Raw genomic sequence first — 19,266 nt, 5'->3', positions numbered from 1 at the left:
CAAAGTCCCTTGGCCTTTCCTGCTAGGTTGTCCTCGACAGGTAAGACCATCTGAAACATTACTTTGGAGAGACAGGAAGGAAAGTTGAACTCAGATGTTCCTGGGAGCTGTCAGGTGGAGGAAGGAGTCGGGGCAGAACCCACGGAGGCCTCTCCTGGTTTATTTACTTACGATGGTCAAATGCCTCCGCATCCCCACGCCTTCTCTGTCTGGAACAGGTGTTTCTGTCCTTAGGTCAGGTCATGGGGAAGAGGACAACCCAAGCGATAATAAAATAATAATGGTTATAAGAAGAACAGCACTAATAATAAGCAGCTAACAGTTACTGAGCAGTTAATATACACCAGGTGCTCTGATAAGTGCCTGACATTGAATCCTCTCAGCATCAGAGGAGGGAAATACTGTTCACCCACTTGGAAATAGAGTCTTGAAGTGATTAAGTGACTTATCAAAGGTCACACAGCTAATAAGTAACAGCCAGCATTTAAACCCAGACTTCTGAGTTCTTAACTGCATTGGTGTATATATGACTGACAAACATTCTCCGGGAAGGGTGTTAGGCCTTCTTTCCTGTCTTGCGCTGGAACCATCCTTCTCCTATGCACCTGCCTCCTTTCAGCAGGATCTTCTGGTTCCCACTGGCTCCTCACGGCAGAGCCTCTCAGGACTCCAGGACCCCCGTGCTTTCACCGACCAGCAGAGTCTGAGAGTTCCCCCAGGGCTCATTCCAAGTCACCACCAATAACTCTACCTCCAGACCGCAGCACCCCAAGATGAGCCCCACCGTCCGGACTGTCGTTGAAGTGAACTGAGGACTATGTAAAAACAATCTATCAGGTGGCTCACTTTCTTCCCTAGTTTCTTTTTGGCATAATTTAGACAGCCAGATTTCTGCATGGATGAGGTATGAGACCACATAAAAAATGGGAAGACTTCCCCAGCCAGCTGAGGGAGGAAATAAGCGTTCTTCACCCTGGATAATCCCTCTGTGCTAAAACCACGGTTTCAAGAGCATGCATTTTTTTCCTAATTTTTAATTTTTTTTTAAGTAGGCTCCACACCCAGCGTGGAGCCCAATGAGGGGCTTGTACTCAACAACCCCGAGATCAAGAGTCGGATGCTCAACTGACCGAGCCCACCCAAGTGCCCCAAGAGTATGCATTTTTAATCAGAGGGGGCTCGGGTTTGTGAATCCCCTAAAATTGTGAGTAAAATTCTAAGAGCATAACATTTTCGTGTTCTCAAAAGAATGCGTGACTTTTTTAAAAATTAGGTTAAGTAAGAACATGCCTAGTGATCTCCCTGCCACCGCCCCCATTACCCCAAAGGTTACTACCTCCGTGGGGATTTGCCTAAACACATCCTTAGAGAAACATTGCTCCCGGAGGCTCTGCCTTGGGTGGGTATTCTTGCCCCTCAGAGCTACGGGTGGTGGTTGAGAATCCTGGGGCAACTCCAGGGAAATCCCTGCCTCGACAAATTGGCCTAGCCAGGCTGTATTCCAGCCCTGCCCCCTGGCTTGGGCCCCTCCCCGAGGCCCCCAGCCTGGCCCAACCCCCACCCCACATGCACATAAAAGGGTCGAATTCTCGTGGCTGCTCCATAAATTTTATTCCGTAAATATTAGTTTTCCCTGTGTTTAATAAAGCAGTGGCCCACCTCCCCGCCTACCCGCCCGCTCCCCGGGGCCGGGGCTGGGGCCAGGGCTGGCTGGTGGGAGAAGGGACTCTTTCAATTGCTTTGGAGTATTTTTAGAAAAAAAAATAATATAAGGTGGTTTACACGAGCAAGCCAGCAAACCAGGAGCAGGACTAGGGACCTCGAGGAAGTTCGTGCAGCTGCTTGACCTAAAAATAGGGAAATAGCGCCACCTAGGCTGCAAGGCCTACTTGGCCTTGCTGCGGGGCTCCCCTGCCCCCACAGTCAGCTGGGACAGGCAAGCTCTCGGCTGGAAGAGAAATCTTCATCCCTTAGCACTCCAGCTGGGCAGCACCACCTTCAGTCAGGCCTGACTGAGGGCTTTACCAGGAGCCTTGAGGGCAGCGCCCCAGCTGCCCCCTTGGAAAAAATCCCACCAGGGTCATTCTCCACTCTGTCACGGGTCAGCCGGTCTCCCAGATCAAGGAGTGTTTCCAAAGGCTAGAAAAGTTATTGAGAAGGGAAAAAGGAGCTTCTGGTCTCCATCTTCCCATTGAACCCAGAGGAGCTCACCCTGGAATTTCTAGAGTGTAAGGTAACAAAGAGAGAGACCAGTGCTCCTATGCTCCGGGCCAGGAAAGAATCTGTCCGTGTCAGACCAACGTCCTTCCCTGGGTCTGATGCACTTCACCTACAGGGAGCACTTGGGGGAAGGAGAGATGGTCAAGTCTCCTGAATACTCAGCCCTTACTGCTTCTTAATTTTATCTGGTGGTACATTTGAACTCCCGTTTCTTGCCTTCCTATTCATTGAAACCTCCCATTTTTCCCCAGCCCTTACCCCGCTCCTCGCCCTGGTCTGCTGGGAGATGAGCAGGAGCCTCACGTGTCATCCCTGACTGGCGACGGCAGGAGGAGGGGCGATGGAAAAGGCCACAACTTAGTCTTGTTCTGGATGTTGTCACCAGGGTCATCTCCTTCTCTAGACAATTATTCTGTCCCTCATGTTCTCCTATTTACAAAACTAGAAAGACTTGCTCCCAAGAGTATAGGGGAAACCTAAAATCCTTTTAATAACCCATCCTCATGATGTAATCAGCTCTTTATCTGTTCTGCCTACCCCCTCATTATTTGGGCTATTAATGTCACCTGTGTTGTATACCTATTTCCTGTGTGCCTTTTGTTTTCATCCTTTCATACTCTCAAGGAGTAAAATACTCTTTGAGAATAGAGTCCGTTTTAACCCTAACTCAGAAAATATCACCATGGTGGTATTATACTACCAAATGGGTTTTTATAAGATCAGGATGTGTTCTTTTCTCTTTTCTCTTCTCTTCTTTTCTTGTAATCTCTACCCCAAACATGGGGCTCGAACTCACAACCCCAAGATCAAGAGTTGCATGTTCTACCAACTGAGCTAGCCAAGTGCCCCAGGATGTATGCTTTCCTAAGCGCTGCCCTGAAGTATTTTCTAATTCTAGTTTTCCTGAAGAAGAAACTGTTCAAAAGGAGTAGTGACCTACTACAGGAAACCTCTGGCCTCGGAGCCTACAGCTCTGGGTTCCTAGTCTCTGTTCCTGGCATCAGTAAATACGAGGGCTCACCGAATTGCAATGGGTTATGCTGGGCACTCAGTTACACAGAAGAATGTCGGAAGGGAAGAGAGCCCCACTTTGGAGGGAGACTTTTCCCGAACTGCCATGACCTTCTGGAAACAGCTACTGGTTATTCTTGTGGGCTCTTTATTGCTCTATTCCTACCCTCCCCCCCACCATGTTCTGTCGGACAGGGTGTCAGAAGATCCCACCCTGAGGGGAAACATCCAGACAGGGAGAGTCTGAGTTAGCTTCTGTGTGTGTGTGCATGTGTGTGATGCAGAGGGACCTAGGGGATCCCTTGCTCCTGGAGCTGGAAGCCCAGCTATCCTCTGTCTTTCGTCCCAGACCCTTGGAGGAATACTTTTCCATCTCCCAAGACTTTGCTTTATGGTGGTCCCTCAACTCTGGGGTCTTATTTCTTTACCCTGGCTCGCATGAAGTCATTAGGTGGCACCAAAGCATTCCAGCAATGGCTTCTTTGCTCTTCCAAGCTGTTAAGTCCTACCTGTGCTCGGTCTCTCTCTTCTGGAGCCCAGCAGGTTCTGCTGTGCCCTCTACACTCCTGGACCCTTTGAATGAGTGCTAGCCTCTTGACACCTAACTCTCATGGGTTCCTGAGAGTCTGGGCCAGCTTAGGGGAACCCGGAAGAGGCCTTGGAAGGACTCCAGGGTGTGGGGAGCACACAGCCATTGACTCACCTGGGAAGATTGTGCCAGGATTACCTGTCCTGCTGGGCCAAGGGCCAGGAGTTAAAGGAGCATGCGGTGCCACACTCCTCCTCCCCTCACTTTGGGGCCCAAAACAGAAGCAGGGCTAGAATTGGGGAGCAGGGCTTGGGGGCTGCTGGGAGTCCCTTCTGAAATCTGGGTGTTATATTTACTTTTTCATATTGGCAGCTGGAAGGGGAAGCCCATCCCAGCTCGGCATTGTTGTCTAACACGGTTAATCAGATCCTATAATCCTGCTGTGGAAATATTGGGCCTCACTCAAAACAATAGAGACCAAGAATATTGTGGTTAAACTTCAACCAACTGCCTCCCTGGCCTGTTTGCCTAACCCCTACCCCCCTCTCCCAGGCCAGAGTCCTCCTCGCTTTATGGACCCCTGATAGGATCGACAGCCGGTCAGAAATCGGTGACAGGAGAAGGGAGAATGGAGTAGGGGAAGGGTAATCCTCTTGACTAGCACTCCATCCTGCTTTCCCCCTCCCACCCTAGGCCTTGAAGGGTAAGCAGGGTGGTGCACTGAGTTGGAGCTGGGGGTGGGGAGGTGGGGGAAACCCTGTAGGGTCTGGGTCTGTGGTCAGGGGTCAAGAACAGTACTTCCGGGGGTCCTGGGTGGTAAAGAGATCCTTTATTCAAGACAAAAAAACCTGCTACCACATGAGGAGGAAAGCCTTCCAGTTTCATTTATGACCACTGCCTGGCCCTGCCCCCGGGGCACACCGCCGTACCAGTGGGTCCTATGTCACATATGGGAGGAACAGGAAGGCCCTGGCTGGGGGGAGAGGAATTGCCAACAAGGATTTCTCTTTCATTAGTAACCTGATAGGACAAAAATGTAAAGAGTCATACTCTGATGATGCACGGAGGTGACCCTGATGCCCCAACTGGAGTGGTTTTCTGCTGGTGGTAATGTCCATTATGTTGCTCTCTTTAGTAAATACCAATTCAATGTGGCAGATAATTTACATGATTAGAAGAGGAGGACAGAGGGACTAGAAGGACCGTACAGTGCCACTTGGAATCAAAAGGAGATGGAGGGTCTAGATTGTGCTAAAGGGAAAATTAACACAGCGATATGTTCAGCCAAAGGCAGAGGACATTCCTCCTGCAGACACTAGGGCACCTGGCTTGAGATGTGGCCAATTTTGAGTTTGTACTCAGCTGTCACGCATCCAGGAGACACTGGGCACAAGTTGCAGCCACCCTGCTTTTGGAGGTGTCACCAGCCGGTGAGCTGAAATACAGTGAGGCCCGGTGCCAGCACCTTGGACTAATGAACGGTCAAAGTGTAGGTGCATTTTTAGGATTTGGAGAATGAAAATAGCAGAACTGTGCCAAATGAAACTATATTTGATCAGTTCATATAGGGTGCGAATGGAACAACAGGAGGGAGCATTTGATGTTTCTCAACTAGGGAGCTATGTGGTAATTCAGGGACCGGCATGGCTCCTGTGGGTCATTCACCAAAGCCATTTTAAAGCAGGGACTGGTTTAAAACTGGCAGAAAGACATCTGGAAAATAGTTCTTGGGAGTGAGAATCTACGACGTAAGTATGCTCCTGGATAGGAATCTTGAAACCACCCTAATGGCCATCATCAGATGGAATTGAAGCAGGTACGAAACTGGTATCAAGAGGATCTAAAGATGATGGAAAACATTTCAACAGTTAAGTAAGTTGGAGAACTAGTGGAAAGAATTCAGTGGGAAGAAAGATTCCCCAGTGGAAGCTCCAGAGGATGCGCCGTATTTCTGACCTGGAAGGGGAATGTAAGAAGCCAGGCTGGTTGGTTAAACCTTGTGTTGTACGTACGTAGACTAGGTCTGTGAATGGGAAAGTCTAACGGCAGTTCCAAATCATCACAAAGGAATTCAAAGAAAGGCACAGGTTTGTAGGAAATATGTCAGGAATGAAATAGAAAAACCCATATTCAACAAGAAACATGCACAATTAAACATATTAATTCAAATCCTGTATATATTGAGTGCTTACTCACCAGCATCCCCACCAACCAGGGGCATTATGCTACTTGCTGTCTGGCCACAAAGACGTATCTCCTGTTTTCAAGAAGCCTGCAATCCAAAAGATGATAGTGAAGGGATAGATTTTTTCAACTGTATAAAGTAGAAAGTGAGAGCCATGCCTATGTCTGTTTTTTAAAAAAATTTAAAAGAATCATTTCTACACATACTGTTTTATTACCTGCTTTTATTTTTACTTGACTAAGTTGTGCCCATATTGACATGTCAAACATAAATCTCTTTAAAGGGTTAATTATCGTCAGTATGAGCGTTATAAAAAAGCTTAAAAATCATACTCATGATCAGCAAGCAGAAAGCCAAGCTTACTCCATTTTCCCCCCAGCTTCAACCTCAATCACACTGGTCTCCTTGCTATTTCTTTGATATGCAAGCACGTAAGGCCTTTGCTCTATGCAGTTCTCTCCGCTAGAATGCTCTTCCCTAGACATCTGCTTGGTTGAAGACCTCACCTCTTTCAGGTCTTGGCTCAAGCCACACTCAGGGAGACCTCCACTGACCACCCTACTTACCAGAGTGACCCGCCTCCCAACCTCACACCCTCCCCACGAGCGGGCTGCCCACCCAATCCTTTTCCTCCCTTTTACGGTTTGTGCTGATGGTCCTTCAGGTTCCCTTGTAAGACATTATGCAACTTCGTTATTTTTAATTGTCAGTATCCCTAATGCTTCCCCACTAGACTACAGCTCCACAAGAGCAGGAATCTTTTTTTGTTTTTCTGGTTCTCTCACATCCCAAGCAACTCGTGCAGTGTTGGCGCTTCATAGGTGCTCAAAAATACTTGCTGAGTGAGTATCTGAAGATAGATGATCACACACACACAACACAGCCCTCCACACGGGCAGTATCTTGAAGGGGTTTTAGAAACTTGTAGACATAAATGAATGTAATCTTTTTGGTCTGGAGCAACCAGTCAGAAGGCAAGAGTGGGGGCTGAATGCCATGTTAGCTAGAACCACAACGGAATGGAGTTGTCATTTTGCAGAAACTAAGAATACAAGTTCTAAAAAACAAGTGACAGAATACCTTCTTGCTTTCTTCGGCTGTACATCCCCAGCATCCTTAGGGTGCAGTCTGCACCAAGAGAGACTGGTGGGAGAGTGGAGGTGAGCCAGTCCAAACCCAGTTACAGAAAGCATGTCAAGAGCATCGCTTGAGTACTTAAAGAGTAGTACCCTCTCCTGTACCGAACATTCACTGAACTAGTAGTTTCCAAGACTCCCTTTAAGCAACTAATTTTTTCCCAAATAGGGACGCTGGGGTTGAAATAAAGCTTATTAGTTAATAAACATGTTATTATCCACATACAAAAATATATTTGGATGTATGTCTTTCAGTCTATAAGAGTTTCCAACAATCTTTAGTTTCTGATCTGAGGGGAAAAACTCTCTTCCTAACTAATCTTGCTACTTTTTCCTACCTTTTCAAAGTCATCAAAGCAAGGTCTTTAATGCTTGAATCCCTCTGAAGTGCCTTGTAATGAGCTTATTGTTAGGGTGAAGGTAACTTGACATTCCCATTTCTAATCAATAGTTGGCTTTCAAAGCATTTGAGTGGCTCTAATTGGATCTCCAAAATGTGTTCTGGACTGACCTGAGGCTTGAAAGACAAGCCTGCTTCCATTTCTGTATATGGGCCAAATTTAGTGGAGTTGCTAACCTCTTTAAAAAATCAACAGTAGAGGGGCGCCCGGCTGGCTCAGTCTGAGGAGCATGGGACCCTGGATCTCGGGGTTTTGAGTTTGACCCCCATGTTGGGCGTAGAGCCTACTTTAAAAAAAAAAAATCAACAGAAGTCAGAGTGATCCCAACCAGTTGGGGAAATGGTCAAAGAGTATGAGGTCTTAAAAATCCAAGATGAAAGTAACAATAGAGTCCCTTAGATTTAGAGAGAAAATGAGTGTCTTGAACAGAGGTCAACAACCCAGCGTGCTTGCCCCAGGAATCACGAAGAAATGGGATTATTATGGAGTCAAACCGGTCTGGATTCCAACTCCAACTCCCTCACAAGCTCTGAACCTTAGTTCCTCATTCGTAAAATGAAGATAATGGTGTCAATTTCATAAGGCTTTTGTGAAGGTTACAACAGATTGCACTGGGGTTTCCCCCTTTACTAGATCACCCAGCTTGGGTTTTCATTATCACTGGTGCCATCATCTGGGCTTGGGCCACAGCCTGTCACTGAGTATCCTCTTCATTCTTTTCAGGTATTCCTTTCCCTCCTTCAAAACCGATCTCTTTCAAGAGGTCTAACCCTATGATCAGATGGAATTGAAGCAGCTATGAAACGGATGTCAAAATGATCTAAAGATGATGAAAAACATTTCCAACAGTTAAGTAACTGGGACAACTAGTGGGAAGAATTCAATGGGAAGAAAGATCCCCAGGCTAATGGCTTAATTCCATACGCTTCTAGGCCCTTATCTACTAACTTATCTAGTTTATCATGCATTATTCTGTACTCATTTGTGAGTGGCATTCATGGCTTCGTAACTGTCTTTTATTTTCATGATTTATTTTTTAGGTTAAATAGTAAATTTCTTGAGGACAAAAACTGTGTCTTTTACTTTCTGTTTGCATTCTCTCTCTTTATGTACCCATCACGCTAGTGTGCACAAGGTAGATGCTCCCTAATAGAAAGAATCCTCTTAGTCCCACTACTGTCTCAGGGCACACATGTATGAGCAGCCTGATGGATATTATTCCCTCCAGACAGGTGATAGGACTCAGAACTGCTGTTGCTAGCGAACCCAGCAGAGGAACATGACACATAAGCTTTGTAGTTTACAGCTTATACTTCTAACCCTCTCAACAATCCTACAAGGTAAGTGATAAGATTTTCACTTGATAGACGAGAAAACGAAAATTTAGAGAAGTCAAGTGACTTACCCAAGGCCACATAGGTAGCAGGTATCGGAGACCATGTTCAGGTGCAGATCTGCCAACTCCAGGCCTAGTGCTCTTTCTATGAGCCAGGGCTGCTGTGCTCTGAGTCATTGGAAGATATTTGACTAACTGCATTCCTGAAACTTGTCTGGTTGTGGCTCAGCACCCATGGATTTAGAGCAGGATTGATCTGGTCAAGTGTCAGGATTAGGAGGAAAAAGACTAGTTGATTATAGAAGTACGGACCAACACGGTATGTGTGTGTGTGTGTATCTGTAGATACACACACATCTATATACACACACATACATATGCACACCTATATGAATAGATGACGATAAGCACATATTTGTACTACAGTGTTAAATTCAAGATTGAGTAAATATACTAACATAGTATTCTAATAAACAGATATTAAAATTTTTAAAGTTTTATTTATTGAAGTAATCTCTACACCCAGCGTGGGGCTGGAACTCATGATCCCGAGATCAAGAGTCCCATGCTCTACCCGTTGAGCCAGCCAGGTGCCCCAACAGATATTTAAATTATCAGGTTCTATGGTGTATTTTCCATCCCCCCCCCCCCGCCGCCGCCTTTCTTTCCAATCTATTTTTCCAACGTTCATTCTAGTAAGCAAAAAATGAATCATAGTATCCAAAGAAATAGATTTTACTTTGTTCTATCCCAAATCCAGATGATTGAGGGGGAGAAGGGTCTAAAGGAGGGAGAAGAAAAGTGCTTTTACCAATAGGCCCAGGACTCAGATGTGAGGTGCCCTGTTCAGGCTGTGTTGCTACTCCAGGCCATGGGTGGCCCTGGAATGGCACACCTTGGTTCTCTAGGTGGAACCTGCCAGCGACCAGGCTTCATTTGCTAGGTCTCATGGATTAGCCCAATTCAAAAGCTACCCTACATCTACCCAACAGCTAAGAACATAGGCAGCCAAGAAATGCCCCAAGGTTCTTGGGCCCCAATTCAGATAAAAAGTGCTCCAGGATCACTGCCATGGAAATGATGATGCTTCCACTCTCAGTCCTCTTCTCCCCCTCCCTCCACTGAATGCGACTGGACTGATGCAGATCTGAACTTGAGATTCAGACCTTGAACCACCACTGTGTCCTGAAAAAAAAGTATAAGTTCGGAGTGAAGAAGCTCCGGGGTTCAAATCTTGACTGTGGGACCCCAGACAAGTTACTTTACTCTTAGAGCCTTAGAGCCACTCTAGATCCGTAATATGAGAATAAGAATTGCCATGTGCAGAGGGTTATTGGGAAGATTTGGCTAAGTGCTTAAGGTGAGTGTCACAGAGAAAAGACTTGGAAAATATTAGCCGCCCCCCCCCACATCCGCTTCTCCCAGTGCACACCCTGATCGCTGCTCCTAAGTTAGCCAGGCCAAGGTGGGGCTAGACTTGGTGGGGCACAATCTCAACCATCGAGGTTACACTACTGGAGGGGCACCCCTGATGCCAAGGAGCACCCCTGATGCCAAGCTGCCTCAGCACCCCATAGTGCTTATTTGACACAGATCAGATCTTTACCAGAGATTTGTATTCAACAGGATCACAGTTTAAGAACAGAAGTGAGAGGAGGAATGGCAAAGTTAATACATGGTTTTAAGTTCAAGCCTCTAAGAGAATCTTAAAATTGTCTTTTACTTGGAGAAAAGAAGGTTGAAAGTGAATTTAACAGAGATCAAAGTGGGATAATGGCCCTGATCTCTAAGGTCAGAAAAAAAGGAAAGGAGTTGAATTTGCATTAGAGAGGGAGGAAGAAAGAAAGACTGGACTTAAGGCAAAACTTCCCTAGAAGATTATTACATAACACATTGGGACAGGTGACCCTGGAAACCTATGGGGTGGTCTTCTTTAGAGCTCCATAAGAAGAGGACCCCAGTTTGTCTGGACTGAGAGAGGTTCTGACCTGGCTGAGTAGTCTGCCCTGGAAATCAGTGGGAGAGAGGCAGGTGGGTGGGGAATATTGCAGGGATAGTTTTTGAACCCCGGAAAACATGGCTTAAAGCTCTTTGAGAGCTTTCAAGGAAAAGAAACAACATCAGAGTGATCTGAGACTGGGAGACAGAATCCAAATACCAAAGAAGGAAGAAACCCAGTATGGGGAACATGGGGAAAGGGGAGGAAAAGAAACAGTCCATTCTGTATCCAAGTGACATGCCACGCTACTCCTGGTGGCGTCATCCTAACTTCCCTTCTGTGGGCCTCAGTTTCCTTTTCTGTGAATGAAGTGCTTGGATTAAGCAGTATCTTGTGTCCTCTTCAATTCTGAACTTCTGTTCACAAAGTCAATCCAGAGAAAACGTGAGTACATCTGTGAAAAGCCACCACCGTCCAAAACCCGGGCTGTACTGGACGCACAAGACAGAGGGCCAATGCACCTGCGCCGGTGAGGGCTGGGGCTCTGGGGTCAGACCTGGGTAGAGGGTAGAGGATTTGAATTCCTCTCTGCTCCTCAGCCAGAAGCTAGTTGTTCATCTTCTTTGAACTTCAAAATCTTCATTTGTAAACTGGGAGTAATAATAGCTCATTGGGGGTTGTGAGTTTAAATTAGATAATGCAAGTAGAATACTTAGTATAATAATATCTAATAGCTTCTATATATCAGACGCGTATCAATAAAACGGTACTTATTGTGTTAGTATTCTTGGAATGAGCATTTTTAAACCTTTTTATTTCTATCTCTACTGAATTTGTAGGATATATTGCAACCAAATCATATAATTTGTTGCGATGGTGGCATTTGTTCTTAACATACTTGCCTTTTCTTGTTTTAGCAGAATAAATCCGAGTTCATTCAGCTGTCCTGAATGGCATATTAAAATACATACACAATCCATGCTTCTCTGGCTGCCTCTACCTATTCTGTCCTTTTTAATTTGTAAAGTAGAATTAACAGAGTAATTGTCCGGCATGCCCGCAGCTCTGAATCGTTGGCGCGGTCCTTAGCAAGCCCGGGTCCCCGAGCCCCGCGCTGCCCCTCTCCGCCGTGGTCAGTTCCTCCAGGATTCTGTCGATGTCGCCATTTAGCTGCTCTTCTCTGCACCGTGGCCCCTCCCTCTGCAACTTCGGTTTGCTCTTTTTAATAGTGTTTCCAACTCAAAAACCCCTATCTGACTCTTCGTGAGGCAGGATGCCCCATTCCCAGCTTCACACCCGGCGGCCATGGGATGTGCACCGGGCTGATACAGAATTCAGTCCACCAAGCTGAGAGGGCGCGGCTCCTGGGCCAGGGTGGGGCACCAGGTTAGGAGCGGCCTCCTGCCTTTTGGCTTTACTTCCCCGCAGGGGACACCGTAGGCGGCTGTGCGGTCCGGCCACTGCCCCCCGCCCCTCGCGTCCGGCCGCGCCGTGGGTTGCGGTCTCTGTGGGGGTGGCAGCTCCTGTCCGGGAGGTTTGCGTCTGGCGGGGCACCCCGGAGCCGCGGGGAGCCCAGAGGCGAGGCCCGTGGCGGGGTGGGGCGCGTCCGGGCGGGGAGGGCGAACTCGGGCAGCGCAGGGGGCGCAGAGGGCAGCGGGCGGGCGGACGCGGCAGAGGAGCGAGCGGGGACGAGGGCTGGCTGGTGCCGGGGCCGCCCGCCCGAGGGGGAGGAGGCTGTGCCGCCCTTGCTGCAGGTTCGCTGTCGAGCGCACAGGAGGCAGGGACATGGGTAGGGTGCGGTCTGCGCGGGGCCCGAGCCCGGATCTCTTCCATTTCCCCTCTCACTCGGCCCCGAGCTGCGCCGCAGACGGCAGCAGCTCCCGCTCCGCCCGAGCCGCCTGACCGCCGGGCCGGGGTGCTAACCGCGGGGCCCGCCAGCCCGCCGGCCCGGCCAGCCCAGCCCAGCCCGGCGGCCCGCAGCCCCGCCGCCCGCCGCCCCCCGCCGCCGCCGCGTTGCCAAAACAAACGGGCCGGCCTATTTATTGGCGGCCGGCGAGCCGGGCAGCTCAGAGTCGAGGCGCCGAGGGGGACAGCGCGCCGCCACCAGCCAGGGCCCCGGGCCCCCGCCCCGCACCTGAGTCCCGCCGGCCCTGCGCCGCGCCGCGCAGCCCATGGCGCCCCCACCCGGAGCCCCCCGGAGCCAGCCGGACGCCTGAGCCCCCGCAGCGCTCCCGTCGACTCGCCCGCCCATCGGCCCACCAGGCGCCCTCGCCCGCCGCTCGCCCGGGCTGCCCGGCCATGTCTCCCGCCCGGCTCCGGCCCCGACTGCGGTTCTGCCTGCTGCTGCTGCTGCTGCTGGTGCCGGCGGCGCGGGGCTGCGGGCCGGGCCGGGTGGTGGGCAGCCGGCGGCGGCCGCCGCGCAAGCTCGTGCCGCTCGCCTACAAGCAGTTCAGCCCCAACGTGCCCGAGAAGACCCTGGGCGCCAGCGGGCGCTATGAAGGCAAGATCGCGCGCAGCTCGGAGCGCTTCAAAGAGCTCACCCCCAACTACAATCCCGACATCATCTTCAAGGACGAGGAGAACACGGGCGCCGACCGCCTCATGACCCAGGTGAGCGCGACCCGCCCTCGCAGGGCGCCGCCGCCGAAGCACCGCCACCTGCCCGGCCCTCCCCGCCCCCCTGGCACCTTTTCTCGACTGGCTGGCACGCCCCCTGGCACCTGCCCCTCTCGCCAAGCCCGGCCGCCTGCTGCCCGAGATGGGCCGGCCAGGGGGTCCCCGGTGGCAGCGCGGACATCCGCGAACCCGCCGGAGGCCGTGAGAAGAGCTCCCCGCTGCCAAGCGCCACGGCCGAGCCGGGTGGCGGCAGCCCCTCTGCCCCGGAGTGCAGGCAGCTGAGGCCAGACGCGGCACCCGGAGGTACCTGGACCCGGCCGCCTCCCGCGCCGCCGGGACCCGCGCAGTCCCTCCGGGCCTAACCTTCCGCACGGCTGCGCCCCTCTCCTTTCGAAGCCATTCGGCACCCCTGAGGCGAAGAAGCTGCGGGCGCAGGGGGCCTTTCTTCCGCGCGCTCGTGGTCCGCTGCGAGGCCCCCTCCTGGAGCAGCGTCCCCCCCCCCCCCCCCGCGTCTGGGGTTAGGGACGGCGGGAAGAGTTGGGCTGGGAGGCGGAGGTGGGAAAGGGAACTTGCCTGGCGAGCCCACGTGTCTGTCCCCAGAGCGGAGCGGCGCAGCTGCGGTTAAGGGTGGGGTGCCGGGAACTTGGGGCTCTGGGACCGAACTTGGGGGATCCCTGGGCTTGGTGGCGGGCCGGGGAGGGTTGAAAGAGAAGAACCAGGATGCCCGGGGAGGCAGGGAGCAGAGCTACCGCTAGCTAGTTTCTGCAAGCTCCGAAGAGGACCCGCTCAGCCCACGCACTGGGGAGCAAACTTTCTCCCCTGCAGCCGGGGTCCCAAGGGATCAGAAACCTACGTGCCCTTCCTCAGTGGTCTCCCGGGGCTTCCCCCGCAGGCAGGCAGCCTGCTCCCTAGGTGCTTTGGGAAGAGCAGCTCCACCACAACCCTCAGCCTGCGCCCTGGCGCCGGGGCTGGCCGGCCGGTGTCGGGGCCGAAGGTTGGCTGGTGGCCGGGCCGGGCCGGGCGCCGAGGAATGCAGATAAGGATCCGGGCCACGGGCTGGGCAATCATTGACAGCGCGCGCCCCGGCTCTGGACCCGGGGGAGGGGGAGAGGGGCGGGGAGCAGGGGCCCGCGGGGCCAACGTAGGTGGGGGGCTAGAAGCCTGGAGGCAAGGAGCACGCAGAGCTCCCTCCCTGGGCAGTGAGCAGCCCCCAGCTAGGCTGCTCGCCCGGAGGACGGCCAGGCCTTGGGCTGTAGCCGCGGTTGGCTCCTGGGAGACCCGAGTCCAAGGGTCTGTGGGGCCTGGGCTCTGCGAGATGGGGGTAGGTTGAGACACTGTCTGCCCACACTTGGCGGCCCCTCGCACCTGAGTCAAGTACTGTGAAAGGGCCCCCTCTTCCCACAGGCCCCTCCCCCCAGTCGATTGCAGGGCCCTTTGGGCTGCAGGCGGGCGGGGAGTCACCACAGACGGGTGAGCTCTCCAGTCCTTCCCGCAGGGCGCGGTTCTACTCCCACCCCCATGCGAGACAGAGCGTGGAGCCGGCTCGCTGAGATCAGAGGCTCGGTTTCTCGGGTCCCTTCCCTGATAAGGGCAGCGCAGAGGTGCCGAAGGCTCTGGACTCAGGGAGAACGTTGCCTGGGGTTATCAACCCTGCGGGCTCCCCGTGCAGCGGGAGTCGCTCTGCCTCGCCCTCCAACTGGCCAGGCTGGGCGCTAGCATTTCCACCAGCTTCTGGTTCCCCCGCTTCCGCATCCTCGGATTGGTTGCTGGACGCTTTTGGATCTTAAGTCCCAGCAGGAATACTCTGTGGCAACCGAGAGATCTGGGAGGCCTGGGATTCCCCTCCAACACACCCCCACGCTGCTGGGGCACTCTGCACCTGCCGGGTCCAGGGGACCCGAGTTGGGGGGCTTCAGCCCTGAGGCTATGGTGACACCTACTGGGCATGTCCGGCCTTGCACGCCTAGCGGGCCAGCCGCAGGCAGTCGGCACCCCCACCCTGCGGGCAGAGGGCGGTTTCTGGTCTCCGGTGCCTTGGTGGGACAGAGGGACTGGGCACTGGAAAAGTGTAGCCCCGCCTGTGGAGGGATCAGTACCCCGATCTGAGGGGAGAGAGAGAGTGCAGGAGGGAGGGGCCACTTATCAGAGAAGGTCGCCCAAGGGTGCACCGCCCTCCGGGCCCTCCAGATTTGTGGCGCCACCGTGCGGTCCAGGTCCCTGGAGCCGCCAGATGCTAGAATGCAAGGCAGCAAGTTAGGGCTCTTTGTTCCTAAGAGACAGGGACAGAGCACCCTCCCTGGTTTCCCAAATCCAGCGGATGCTCTGGGAGAGGCTAGAGGCGCACCTCCACCTGCCCGCAGGGCAGCATCTCCCCCTAACTCCATGCGCTTTCCTCCCGCAGCGCTGCAAGGACCGCCTGAACTCGCTGGCCATCTCGGTGATGAACCAGTGGCCCGGCGTGAAGCTGCGAGTGACCGAAGGCTGGGACGAGGACGGTCACCACTCGGAGGAGTCGCTGCACTATGAGGGCCGCGCGGTGGACATTACCACTTCGGACCGTGACCGCAATAAGTACGGACTGCTGGCACGCTTGGCAGTGGAGGCCGGCTTCGACTGGGTGTATTACGAGTCCAAGGCCCACGTGCATTGCTCCGTCAAGTCTGGTGAGCCGCTGCCTGGGGGCTGGGCCCGGGGCCGGGGCCGGGGCCGCAGGGCGTGGGCAGGCACAGGGCTCACTGCGGCCCGGAAGGTGAAGAGGCCCGCCAGGGGATGGAGGAGGGGACCCCAGGGAAGAGGACGTCCGCGGTGCTCCCCGCTGCTGCTTGTGACCACCTGCTCATCCCGTGCCTGGTAGTGTCATGGCAGGAGCCTAGGGAGACAGGGCCCCGTCCCAGCGCTGCTGGGGGCCGGCCTTGCGGTCCACAGTCCAGAGCCTTCCACAGGAGGTGCAAGACAGAGCAAGCTGGACAGATGGAAGCCAGGCTGTGACAGAGATGGCCTCCCCACTCAGCTGACTCAGAATGGAGGCGGGTGGTGGGACCAAGGGCCAGGGGCCAGGGCGTGCCCAGACACCAGCACACCTGACCAGGAGCCAGGAGCCCAGAGATTCAGAACCCACAACCCTGCTGCAGGTCAGGCCCTTTGGGGCACTTTGTATGCTCCTCCAGGGGGTGCAGGCGTCCCCAACCTCTCGCCCCCCAGGGCCCTGAAGCTGGACGTTTTGGGGCAAAGCCAGCCACGAGGGCCAGAATAAACAGAGTGGACTCAATAAAATGGATTTTCCCAGATTGGCCGCCTTGTTGATCCGAATGGGCAGGCATGGGGGCCTCGCCCCTCCCTCAGATCTTGTCAGCGTCCCTGTCACCTACACTGAACCCAGTCATGGATGCTTCAAATGGTTCCTGCGTGACTGCCAGTCTGGCCCCACCTGGCTGCAGGCACAGCCCTCCGCGCGGGCACCAGGCAGTAGTCACGCTTGAAGACCTGGCACACTGAGGCCACGCCCACTGCTTCCTATTCCCAAACCCACCGGGGCACACAGTGGGGGCCCCCACCCCCACCCTCCCCTCCAGCACTTGCCCGCCAATTGTATCTACTTCAAGTCACCTCCACCCTTCACCTGCGAGCCACTGGCCTGGGGCCAGCCCCCCAAGCGGCCACCTGCATCATTATTCCTGACCCCCAACACTGCTCTCCATCCCACTCACCAGTGCCACTGTGTCCTGTCCCCGCACAAGGACCCAGCACATGAACTGAAGACGGTGATTTTACCCTTGCCACTGAGCCAGACCCTGGCCTGACCCTTCGCTCCGAGGCCCCCCCGGAAGTCTGTGTTTGTGCATGGCGGGTCCCCCCTCTCACTTCTCTGTGGACTCCAAGGGCCAGCTCTGGCACAGAACTTGGGGAGTCCGTCTGAGAGGGCAGTTTTTGGGGAGTGTCTGAGCAAGGAGTGAGAAATAATGGGACATCCAGACCCCAGAGGAGCTAAGTGCCTTCTCCATGAGACTGCAGCTTTCCGAGGGTCGAGCCACAGCGGACCGCTGCACAGCTCAGCCGGCCCCTGGCCTCTCCGCCTGCTCCCCGGCACTGTCAGGCTTGAGGGCCGGCGGGGGCTTTACCTGGGCTTCGGCAGGGCCCTTTCCTCCTCCCTCGCCGTCTTGGCGCCGCAATATGCTCCTCTCACTGGCAAAGGATTCGACTGGGGGTGGGAGGGAGGAAGATCACATGGTGGGTTGGGGTGGGTTCACGGCTGCATGGGACTGGGGGAGGGAGTGCGGAGCAGAGCCAGGAAATGGTGATGGGGGGGCTCTCCGGGAGTGAGAGCGAGAAGAGCTCTGGGGAGGGGTGCTGTGACCAGCAGTAACACCTTCATGTCCCTTCTTCCCACAGAGCACTCGGCTGCGGCCAAGACAGGTGGCTGCTTTCCTGCCGGAGCCCAGGTGCGCCTGGAGAGTGGGGCACGCGTGGCGCTGTCAGCCGTGAGGCCTGGAGACCGGGTGCTGGCCATGGGGGAGGATGGGAACCCCACCTTCAGCGACGTGCTCATTTTCCTGGATCGCGAGCCAGACAGGCTGAGGGCCTTCCGGGTCATCGAGACCCAGGACCCCCCGCGCCGCCTGGCACTCACACCCGCCCACCTGCTCTTCACCTCCAACAATCACACGGAGCCAGCCGCCCACTTCCGGGCCACGTTCGCCAGCCAAGTGCAGCCCGGCCAGTATGTGCTGGTGGCCGGGGTGCCAGGCCTGCAGCCTGCCCGAGTGGCGGCTGTCTCCACACACGTGGCCCTTGGGGCCTACGCCCCGCTAACACGGCACGGGACGCTGGTGGTGGAGGATGTGGTGGCTTCCTGCTTCGCGGCCGTGGCGGACCACCGTCTGGCTCAGTTGGCCTTCTGGCCCCTGCGACTGTTTCACAGCTTGGCGTGGGGCAGCTGGAGCCCGGGAGAGGGGGTGCACTGGTACCCCCAGGTGCTCTACCGTCTGGGACGGCTCCTGTTGGAAGAGGGTAGCTTCCACTCGCTGGGCATGGCCGGCCCAGGGAGCTGAAAAGGCCCCTTCGCTGCCCTCCCGCAACTGCCTAACTGCTTGCTGGCAGGGCACCGGCGCTGGCTGGGGCCTGAGTTGGGGGGCGCTGGTTCCCATCATCTCCTCTTCGACAGAGACACACCATCGCGACTCGACTGGGCAGTGCCAGTGTGGACCACCCCACCTCGCTGCCGAGCCGGTTGGGGCGGGGTGGGGCTGCTCTAGCCTTCTATTCTAGAGACCTCGAGGCTGGCACAGTGGGGCCAACCCAGCCAGCCCTCCCTTCGGCTTTTCACACCCGCCTTCCCCACAGGGGAGGGCCCATTCCATTTGTCTCAGGCCCCTCTTAGTTGGGCTCGCACCTCAGTTGATGCTGCTAGATTCCCTGGGAGCCAGCAGGGAGCTGGCCGGACTCATCACCTGCTGCCCAGAACTGCCAAGGCTGCGGGGTAGGGCAGCCAGCCTGGCCACCCTGAGGCATGACCTTCGTCCCTGGCCACACTCCCCGGGACACATCCAGAGACTGTTGCTGTCGTGGCCAGAGTTCTGGGTTCCAGCCAATGTGATCATAGTGCCCGGGACCAGGGGAGGGGGCTGGATGTCCTTCCGCCCCTGCCCAGGCTAAGCTCCCTCTTCTGCTGAACCATGACCCCCACACCCCCTCCGGTCAGTCTCCCCCACCTTATTTATTGGCGCGGAGGGGGAAGCCCATGGGAGAATTTGGGGGATGTTTTGGTCTTTTCTTCCTTTTGTAATAAAAATTATTTAAGTTGTTAGAGCCATAGAGTCTAGGATGCTGAGTGGGGCCAATACACAGACAGCCTGGAGCCATGGGTGGGTCCGTCCGGGGCTGTGCTCACCTTCCT

General features: G+C 54.3%; 1 protein-coding gene across 1 annotated transcript; it reads left to right on the top strand.

Annotated features, from left to right (window-relative positions):
- Positions 1-13,055: 13,055 nt before the first annotated feature.
- Positions 13,056-19,178, top strand: IHH (Indian hedgehog signaling molecule). The gene is made up of 3 exons (XM_036083044.2): positions 13,056-13,367; positions 15,775-16,036; positions 17,763-19,178. The coding sequence occupies exons 1-3, from the start codon at positions 13,056-13,058 to the stop codon at positions 18,419-18,421; spliced, it is 1,233 nt and encodes a 410-aa protein (XP_035938937.1). The 3' UTR covers positions 18,422-19,178.
- The last annotated feature ends 88 nt before the right edge of the window (positions 19,179-19,266 follow it).

Source organism: Halichoerus grypus, chromosome 4, assembly GCF_964656455.1.
Source record: "Halichoerus grypus chromosome 4, mHalGry1.hap1.1, whole genome shotgun sequence".
NCBI classification, from domain to species: domain Eukaryota; kingdom Metazoa; phylum Chordata; class Mammalia; order Carnivora; family Phocidae; genus Halichoerus; species Halichoerus grypus.
Note: the sequence above shows the minus strand (reverse complement) of the source record. Positions and strands in the feature narration are given on the sequence as shown.